The sequence below is a fragment of the Phoenix dactylifera genome, chromosome 5, assembly GCF_051530095.1.
Source record: "Phoenix dactylifera cultivar Ajwa chromosome 5, Ajwa_hap1_PhDact_Kaust_v1.1, whole genome shotgun sequence".
Lineage (NCBI taxonomy): Eukaryota > Viridiplantae > Streptophyta > Magnoliopsida > Arecales > Arecaceae > Phoenix > Phoenix dactylifera.
Window position 1 is genome coordinate 7,861,312 of NC_143194.1, and position 9,939 is coordinate 7,871,250.

The 9,939-nt window shown below is 37.0% G+C and overlaps 1 protein-coding gene across 1 annotated transcript; it reads right to left on the reverse strand.

Annotated features, from left to right (window-relative positions):
• Positions 1 to 765: 765 nt before the first annotated feature.
• On the reverse strand, positions 766 to 5,894 carry LOC103697527 (uncharacterized). The gene is made up of 5 exons (XM_008779400.5): positions 5,331 to 5,894; positions 2,656 to 2,755; positions 2,433 to 2,568; positions 1,066 to 1,161; positions 766 to 996 (listed from the first exon to the last, which is right to left on the reverse strand). The coding sequence occupies exons 1-5, from the start codon at positions 5,770 to 5,772 to the stop codon at positions 862 to 864; spliced, it is 909 nt and encodes a 302-aa protein (XP_008777622.1). The 5' UTR covers positions 5,773 to 5,894; the 3' UTR covers positions 766 to 861.
• Positions 5,895 to 9,939: the final 4,045 nt, after the last annotated feature.

Genomic DNA, 9,939 nt, shown 5'->3' on the forward strand with positions numbered 1-9,939 from the left:
GTGCAGCCTTGTGCCACAAGCAACCATGGCCTTGGCCATGCCTAGGCCCTATGAAGCCATGCCTTAGCCATCCCTTTGGGCATCCATATGAAGACTTGTAAGGCTATAAATAAGCCATAGAGGGACATCCTTAGGGAACTTTTGAACCATTGTCTTGTGAGTGTTTCCACTTGTATTCGGCTTAAAGGCTTGGAAGGGACTTGTCCCTATGTATTCGGTCCTAGAGTTTCTCTAAGGACTTGGGCTAGTGAAAACCAATCATAGTTCCACTAGATTTATGCTTGTAGCTTCATTTTGGGAATAGAATCAATCAAGCTTTTCTCTATAAATATCTTCTTATGTTTGATTATCTTCTTCTCAAGTTAAGGGTCGGGTCAAACTGCAGCCAGTAGGCCCTCCCCTTACCTTAGTCCCCACGGTCACTTAAGAGCTTGGCACACCGCAGCACAAGCTCGATCTACCACGGCGTTATCCATTCGGCCCGCGTTCCCACATTTCTAAGGCATCCGCAAGGAGCTAAGGTGCAAGGCTTGGTGTGGCGACTCGGGGCCGAGAGCCGCCCTCTAACACACGCACGCAGACGCGCGCGCGCGCACACACACACCTGCAGACACGCATACACACATGTGCACCCGCGCATGCAGACACAGACATGCACGTGTCGGATGGAGGCCGCGGCATTCAATAGGGACAAAAAGAATCAGCTTTTACACTCACCTATGCCCCTCGTCTGAACTATTTCTCTCTCTTTAGCTCAAGTTGGTATAAAATAAACACCTATTCTTTCATTTTAATGCACTTAGCATATCAACGGATAAATACAATACTAGAAATAATCAGGTTGTTTTATTATACAACATTTTACATAAGATCCTGGTCTTCTAGCGACCGCTTTCGAGCTCTTAGATTTTGCTCTAGGCTTTTAGGCAATGGAGGTGTCCTTCCTCGACGGAACAAAACAGCCAGAGCCTTCATATTGCGACAAATATCAAAGACCTGTATGAAACATGATCATCCATTAGGGTTCAATCAAACAATTGCAAAACTTGTATGTGAATTTTTTACCGATGAGGCCTCTAGTTCTGCAATGCCTTCACAACCCTGTCCTCCTCCCTGTAGCAGGTCACAGTATCTTGTGGCATCATTCTCATCTTCAAACACCTGGAAGAAAGCGGTTCTCAGCACCTGGCATCTATCACACTAGGAAAAAGCAATGCATAATGCACCCGCAAAAAGCCAATATGAACATAATTTCACTGAGAAATACATGGAATTCATACTTTATAGCTTCAATAGTTGGAAGAGAATGCCCATGAAAGCCAGGAAGGCAGAGCAAACTTACATTGGCAAACCTATAACCCAGGTATACATGGCATCATATATGCATTCAATGTCCAATATTCATATGCCACTATTGGCTCGTTTGGTTCGCAGAAAAAGAAGGGGGGAAAGTATGGTCAACGGAAAAGTAATGAGATGCCTCTTATTTAGTTGGAGTTTTCAAAGGAGAGAGATGGAAAAGTTGTATTCCCATGGGAATATGATTCCCATATTTTATGGAAAAGTCTTTTCCATGAGAAATTTTTCATGAGGTGGGAATCACTCCTTTTTTATTTTTTTCCAAAAAACCCTTCAGCATTAAAGAAGCATTAAAAATGCATTAAAGACCTAATTTTTATTAAGGGCATGATAGAAATTATACATAACTTTTCTAGAAAAGTGGATGGTCAACCAAACATAAGCACTTTAGAAATTTGTCACTTTCCTATTGACAACCAAACATGCCAAAAGTACTTTCCTAGGTATTCTCCTCCTAGGAATATGATTCCAGGAATCAGATTCCTAGGAAGGAAGATACTTCCCGCAAACCAAACGAGCCCTATAAGTTTAACAACCAGGGAAAGGAAAATGGTCCAAACTAGTTGGACAGGATGAGCAAGTTGGTTGGAAGATTATGAGATTTAGAACCGCATGTTTGCTACTTTAAATGGGCTTATGCAAGCAGAAAACTCCAAAATGATGGACAAAATCCAAATATCCAATACAATAAAGATAAGAAATTCTGACTTCTACTTACGGAATCAACTTGCATGAATACAATAAAGATAAATTTTTCTTTTTTTTTCTTTTTTTTTTATTTGAAGCAACACCCAGGATTTGAACCTCGGACCTCCTAAAGGGCAAGCCCTCAAGGGCGAGGTGCCAACCAACTCTGCTAACATTTATTAGCACAAATATAGATTTTTCAAATGTGCGCGGAAGAAGAGAGAGTCATAATCCATACTTCAGCAAATGCAAAAAGTAAGCCCTTGGACCCATATACATTAATGCAAAAGGAAGCTACAGTAACATCATATAATTTGTCAAAACCAATCAGCAATGCATAATTTTTTTTGGGAATATATGGTGAAGTACATGCTTTTAATACTTACAAGCACTCCTTCCCTGATATCTTCAACAAGCATGTGAAATTTTGTGCCAACACTTGAATATGTAGCTTTATTGCCAATTGCTGATCCCCGCTTTCTTCCTTTAGAGAATAGCAGATCAAGCTCCCTTTCAACTTCACTGCACAAAGTTGCAGATTATTAGCAGACCAGTAGCATATCAGATATCTTTGTCTAAATAGCCATAACACAGGAAACCAAACCTGACCTGCGACTCCTGCGTGTTTTCATTGTCCATAACTGGTTATCTCTTTGAGCCAGCACGTAGACTGGTTTTGAGTCTTCCCTCCAAGGATTGGACTCCAGAACTGAGGGAAAAAAGACTTATATACTCTAAAACATTTCAGAAAATCAAAATATCTGCTCAAAAAGAATCTATATATTGCACTTCAAAGGATACTAGAATCTAAAAAGGTGAAAATGGGAATAGAAACAACTTTCGGTGTATTATCTGAAACTGGATATTAGAATCGTGCAAGTGTTAAGCACTTGGACAAACCAAGTCCATGAACATTGTGATTGTAAGTTGTTATATTTGAACATAATGAAATACCTTGACCTTAAACAACAGGCTTTATCCAGCAATATGGAACCATCAAAAGTCCAAGAACAACTTGCAATTGGCTCTCAGCTTGATGCCAACCATTTGAGTTGGAGTTAATTTCCCATCTAAGGCAACCTTGGACAAGATGGTCCTCTCAGTGAACTAAAAAGCCATTTGATGGGCAATGTAGTCATTCTTTCCTGCTGGACAATTTGACTCATACAACTAGGAAGTAGCTTGCCAAGCTCCCATAGACTGTGTCTCTAGAGGACATGTAGAGGTGACTTAACATAGGAAATAGGTATGATCCTCAAGGCACAAAGAATACAGAATGCTATGAGTCCCAATTCAAAACAAGGATATAATAGCCGAAACTAAAACATGTACATGGCCAAACCAAGGTCTTTGAACTTAGTTTCAATTTCATTTTCGGTCTTCTGGATAGAGTTTCGGTTTCGGCAGTTTCAACAATTTCAACAATTTCATTACGAGTTTCAGAGTTTCACAGAAAAAACCAGGAAAAATTAAAAAATGAAATTAAGAAAACTTACTTCACATCATTGTCATCTGTTTTTTCAGTTACCTAGGATCACAGTTTGTGTAGTTTGGATGGTTGCAAGCTGAAATTAAACTATTTAAAGCTTAATAACTTAAATATATTATAGTTTTCTCTAATTTTTATATATCTTACAATAGCTTTCTCTATTTTTTATGATTTTCCTCTATTTCTTTTTCTAATCTTCGATATTTTCTCTAAGTTTCTCTTTAACTAAACTTTTCTGTAAGCATATTTTATGCTATTTCATTTTAATAATCCATCTAGGAAAGAAAAAGATTGAACCAGCATATTTCATTCTATCTCACTTGAATAACCCATCTAAGCAAAAAAACCATTTAAATTAAAACCCATTTTATTTCACTCATTTTATTCTAAGAAAAGAGTAAAAAAAACTCATGTAACCAAAAAAAGAAGAATGATAGCAAGGTGCAACACTTTCTAAAAAGATACACATTAAGATTGCATCTTGCCACCATAATAACAAAATTTAGCCAAAAAATAACATGGATTTAATCCAATGTGATATCAAAAACATTGACAAATTGAGAAAATGGTAGAAACCATTTAACATATATACTTGTTAAACAGAAAAGAAACTAAAAAAAATCAATTTCAGTCAATTTTGGCTGAACTATAGAAATAAGCTAAAACTAGCCAAAAACCAGCCCAAACCAAAAATTTGAGTGTTGGCATTGGATGGTCTTGGCCTAAACCGATCTGTTGCAGCTGAGATTGATTAGGTTCGAACAAAATTTCAAAATTTTGGTCAAATGTTAAATGAACAATTCTAGTTTATCAAGCTGGATACAATATTTCAACGAAAAGATCAGTAATTGTAGGTTCTTGACTTGCTGATCTTCTACTGCCAAAATCTCCCAGTTGAAGAACAATCTTGCCCACTTGTAGTGCAACCTTTGCTCTCAAAAAGGTCAAGTGAACATGAAATTTTGATGTTAGATCATCCATTTGCTTCTCCAAGCCAGCAACATGTCATTCAAGATTATCCAACAGATCACCATGCTGTTAAATCTTTTTGGCATGTTCCATGTTCACCAACATGCTGGTCAGGAATACAATTAAATACTTGCAATAATGATCCTTAGACTATAAAACCAACTAATCTAAAGATCAACATGGTGACCGATCCTATGTTAGGCAAAGATCTGAAATGTACTTCCAATTCAAAGAATTAGTGTAAACCTAAATTATTTTCATATTTTTCTACAGAATATCCAATGAGAAAAGGAGTAGGAGAAGAAGATAATGAGAAACAAACAATAACGGAAAAGCAATGTCCCTAGCAAAGTTATAAAATTAGCTACGGATTTATGGCCCGCAATCTGATATTCAGTCCTTCCATTGAGGGAGTAGAACCCTTAATCTGCAAAACCCCTAAATCCTATCAGGTGGATCCCATTAACTAAAACAAAAGAAAACAAAAATCAAACGATCCAAAATCGGGCCAAGAACTTATCACTGTAAATTAGCTGATCATTAATTATATGACCTCCTACTGATGGCTGCAGTGGAGCATGAGGCATCACACATAATGATTCCCACTTACCAAGAAACACAAAACAGGACACAGAATTATAAAAGCAATAAAACGAACTAGATCAACCATTCTTAGCAGCAATTCAATGAAACACAATCTCGAACTCGCCTTGAAGCCAATTCGAGATTAAAGTTAGTCTTTTTTTCATTCTCTGCCTATTGATGGATGGATAGATTACTGAATGAAGGTGGAAGCAGAGGAAGAGGGAGGGGAAGTGGAAGATACCGTCGTAACTGATGGAATCGATGGTCTGCATAAGATTACGGCGCATGTCGTAGGCGCGGGAGGAGACCCGCCGCACGAACTCCTGGGAGCTCCCTGGGATGCTCGCGTCCATCGCCAACGCCCGCTCCAAATCGTCATCGCCCACGCCTCGTCCTTCCCCTGCTTCCTCCTCGTCCTCCCCTTCGTCCCCTCCAGCCAGCGATGAGGAGGAGGAGGCGCAGGCCACCAAGGATCTTCGCCACCTCCCACCGCCGCTGATGGGGACGGGGGAGGGGGGGAGGCCGAGGGAGCAGAGGGCCGGGAGGCGGTGGCAGGGGAGGCGAGAGGAGGCGGCGAGGTGGGGGCGGTGCCGCCGTGGCGGCGGCCGGAGGAGGGAGGAGTCTCGGGTGCTTCTTCTGGTGGAGGTGGGAGGTGAGACGGCGGCGGACGTCAGAGCTTCCATCGCGGCGGCCGGGGATGAGAGAGACAGAATGGTACTCTAGAGCTAGTATATGGAATTTCCGTGTGGAATCAGGCGTGCGAAGGCTTGGTGTGCGGCGAGCCGCCACCGTTGAATCGGGAACCGGCGGCGTCGATCACGCACGCAACTATGCTAGTTACGGATACGGTACTCAACGCAACCTTGTGACATAAAAATTATAATTTTTTTTAAAAAAAAATAGAGGCAGCTTTTTATTGATGACAAAAATATCTGCCACTGCTTTAAAAATAGAACGGAACGGTAAAACTTTTTTTTTTTTTTTGATATATGTTGCCTCAACAATTTATTTGAACTTTTTCAGACCATTTTACTCATACCATCTCATTGTAAATATTATAGTCTTATAGTTTATATGCATTCATTGCTAAATATATAAATTCGTTATCTGTAGAGTAGAATGATCCGATAAAGTTTGAAATATTTTTTTTAATATAAATATAAGATTAACCTCTTTTTATGGAAATAAAAATTTGAATTTTTATTAAAAATTCAAAAATGTATTGGATGGTTACATTTATCTTTTTTTTTTCATATCCAATATGACAATTCACATAGAACACATGATATATTGATTCTTTTAGGCTCCGAAGCTCACCGGAAAGAAAAATTATTTATGAATTTCTTCTTAATGGAAGGTTTTCTTTTTTTTATATAAGTAATTATGAAACCTGCAAAACAAGTTACAAAATTATACTAAAAAGGTTTAGCTATGTTTTACATTCATCCATACAACTTAATTCAGTGTATACCCTAAACACAATAATTTACTTGTACCAAGTAATATTTGATGAGGCCTTTCTAAACATGCTCACAATCATTGCATATTAGACAAATTTATAAATTGCATATGCTAGGGCGGGTAATATGCATACTCAAAAGACTACACTAACTTAAATAAGTATAGATAGCTAAAACTAGTAACCATAACAATCCCCATGAGCATATGACAAATAAAGAAAAAGTTAATTAGCATGATACTTTAAAAAAATAACAGGCTCTGTCCTTGTGCTCAATCATTTCTACAAAAAAAAAAAAAAGTAAATACTCCCTCATAAGTCTTGATATGTTCATTCATTCTATAGGTGTATACAAAGTGTGCACATGGGTTCGGGTTTTATGGGGATGCAAACGGGTTGGTTTGGATCGGGATGAAAACAATCCAAAATCGATCTACATTTGAGTTGGATCAAAAAATTGAACCCAGATCTTATTCAATTCTCTTCATGTTGGATTGGATCAGACTTAATATTAGTTTTATCTATCTATCAGATTTTTTGAGTCAAAACAAGTCAGAATTATTCCAAATAGAAATCATATACACGTTCATAAATTGATTATAAATGATTTTATAAACATAGTATGTAAAAAATAATAAATCATTATCAAAAATATAATTATAATCAATAATATAAATTATTGTTAAATTATTTTATGAAAAGAAGACTAATTTCTTATATTCAAGGAGGCCTTAAAATATATAATATATTAGTTTTAAATTGGTTTAGTTTCAAATCAGAAATTTAAGGATTTAGATCAAGTCCGTATATAAGCATCATGATTTCTAATCCAAGCCTAATGCAAGTAACTTCGAATCAGGCTGAATTCGTTCTAGATCAGAAGTCATAAGTCTAATCCACTTGCTGCCCTAAGTTTTATATAGAATTGGGTCAATCTCAATTCTAATTTTTTAAAATCCGACTAGGATGGGTTTGGGATAAGGGGTCGAGTAACCAAGACAATAACCTGACCCGTCTGATACACTATTTGTTGAATTGATGCTTCTACCGTTAATGATCTTCCTTTGTTATTTTCATCTTTTAGCTTTTAATTTTCTTTCTATTTTTGATGGATAGGTTTGATTAAACATTTGCTTTTGCTCATTTAAATATTTGAATAATCTTAGTGCTATGCATAATTTCTTTTCCTCTATCTCTTTAGATTACTTTTTGACTTTTTGACATGTATAAAAATAAATTTGTGGTTAAGTTAATGGATATGGAATTTGCCTCAATTTTTTCAGTTTCGAATTTGTTAAACATAGCTTATAACTTTATATTTTCTACTAATATATGATTATTATTTTTTTATTATTGGATTTTATTATCGGTATCTTCACAAAATATTTTCTACGATGTCTTCACTTTTATATTTGTTGAGGCTCGAGGGATTATGCCATGCTTGATTAAATTCAATAATTTACTTACTTTTTCTTCTTACAAAACTAATCCAACAACCAAACTCGAACCAACGTCATCTTGATTGGGTTGGATTGAGGTAGGTTCCAATATGGATTGGCTTGATTCGCAAAGCAGTACACTGGTCCCATGAGCACGTCAGATGCTGGAGTCAGTCGATGGTGTCAACCAGCCTTCCACGCGCCAGCCCGTATGTTTTGGTCCTGTTCCAAAAGTTGAAAACCGATTAGGATCGGGTTAGCTTTTAGTTAGCGTCCAATCTTAACCAACCCGGCACATATGCACTTCTATATGATAAAGAGTTGTCATGTTAGTGTATACGACTGTGTTTCTAATTAGTTAGTGTAAAGCAGACTATTTAAAGATCGATGTAGAAATGAGGTTGGTTTGCATTTTCCAGCAATGTATATTTGTTCGGAGAGAAATCAATCAGCCGACTAATCTGTTGAAGCTATTGACAAAGGCTTAGCTATTGCTATCCCCCCACTTTCTGGGATTGCATTTGTATGCTAATACCATGGGCAGCGTTGCCGCCACGAGAAGCCATTGTACAGCCGAAAGTCTACCCTAGAGAAAAATTTGGAGTCTTTTTTTTTTTGGTACATCGGCAACTTACACTAGTCTCACGTGAGCACTGCCATCTGAATCAAAGGACAAAATACTACACAAAGATAAAATAATAGATACAAAGCAGGTCCATAAAATATCTTCAGAATGATGAGCAGCAAACAAGGCGACCCAATCAGCAGCTCTGTTCGTCTTCCGAAACACGTACATAATTTAGAAGATATCACACTCTTTCGGTAGCAGCCGAATGTCTACTAGAAGTGGGTGGTCGAGTACTTCTGGTTTTTTTTGTAGAATTCACTCAATCACCTCTACAAAACCTTTTTCCAAAATAATACTTCGGGCCTCCAAAACTCGTCTTGCATGGGAGACTCCTCCTAAACAGTTCCCAACTCCATCCTAAAAACTAATGGCTCAAAGGTGCAGCGCCCTAAAACTTGGTGCTTGGCACCTTTGAAGTTTGCAACTAATGCACTTCTTACTCACGGGGCATTGGAACCCTTTTTGTTCAATTCCTTTTTACCGTACTGGACATCTGTGCAGCGAAGAAACAAGATTTTTTTTTTTAAAAAAAAAAAGCATCAGAAAGCAGACTAAAATATGAGAAAGAAAGACCGGCCGGCTGCCCCCATCTGATCCTGTGTTTGCTGGCCACCCGTACGGACACTGATTGTACTGTCTCTTACGATCGGATCTATTGAACTGCGTCCCTGCAAGGTGGTGGAAACCCATGCTGAACATGGTGATGACTTGATTGATGAAAGAATAATTTTTAAACATATAATATTCAAAAAATAGTTTTAATATATTTAATTGATAATAATAAAATGACACATTGTAGAATAATTTATTTTTGATTTGATATTTATTTTTTTAAAAATTATATTAAATGTCTATTATATTTTTAATAAAGAGAATTTTATCTACAGATTATTGATAATTTAAGAATACTTCTAAAAAAAAACACCAATTCTGAACATATGAGAAAGTGAGTTTTTTTTCTCATAAAATATAAAAATTTTATTTTTGTAAAAATGCTAATCATGGAGAAAGAATACTTTTTTTTTCTCCTCCTATGAACCAAACGAGTCTTGAATAAACTCCACTTGATCGACGAATGAGGGTAGAGCCCACATCAACTGTCAATACGAATGATACAAAGACCACCTAACGGGCTACCATGGAGCTTTCTCATCGCTCCTATGTAACATGACAATGCATGTTACTATGGAAATATATTAACAAAATGTTTTCATCTGTTTCTAGTGTTTAAAAATTTATATTTATATATTTTTGAGCTTAAATAATATCTTGGTGATGAAATAAACAATGCATGGATGACCTATTTTATGCTCAAGTGTCACAA

Coding starts and splice junctions, on each gene's coding strand:
- LOC103697527 (XM_008779400.5), bottom strand. CDS start 5,772: ATGGAAGCTCTGACGTCCGCCGCCGTCTCACCTCCCACCTCCACCAGA. Junction 2,569..2,655: donor AAAACACGCAGGAGTCGCAG/GTCAGGTTTGGT, acceptor AACTTTGTGCAG/TGAAGTTGAAAGGGAGCTTG. Junction 1,162..2,432: donor ATATCAGGGAAGGAGTGCTT/GTAAGTATTAAA, acceptor GCTTTCTTCCAG/GTGTTTGAAGATGAGAATGA.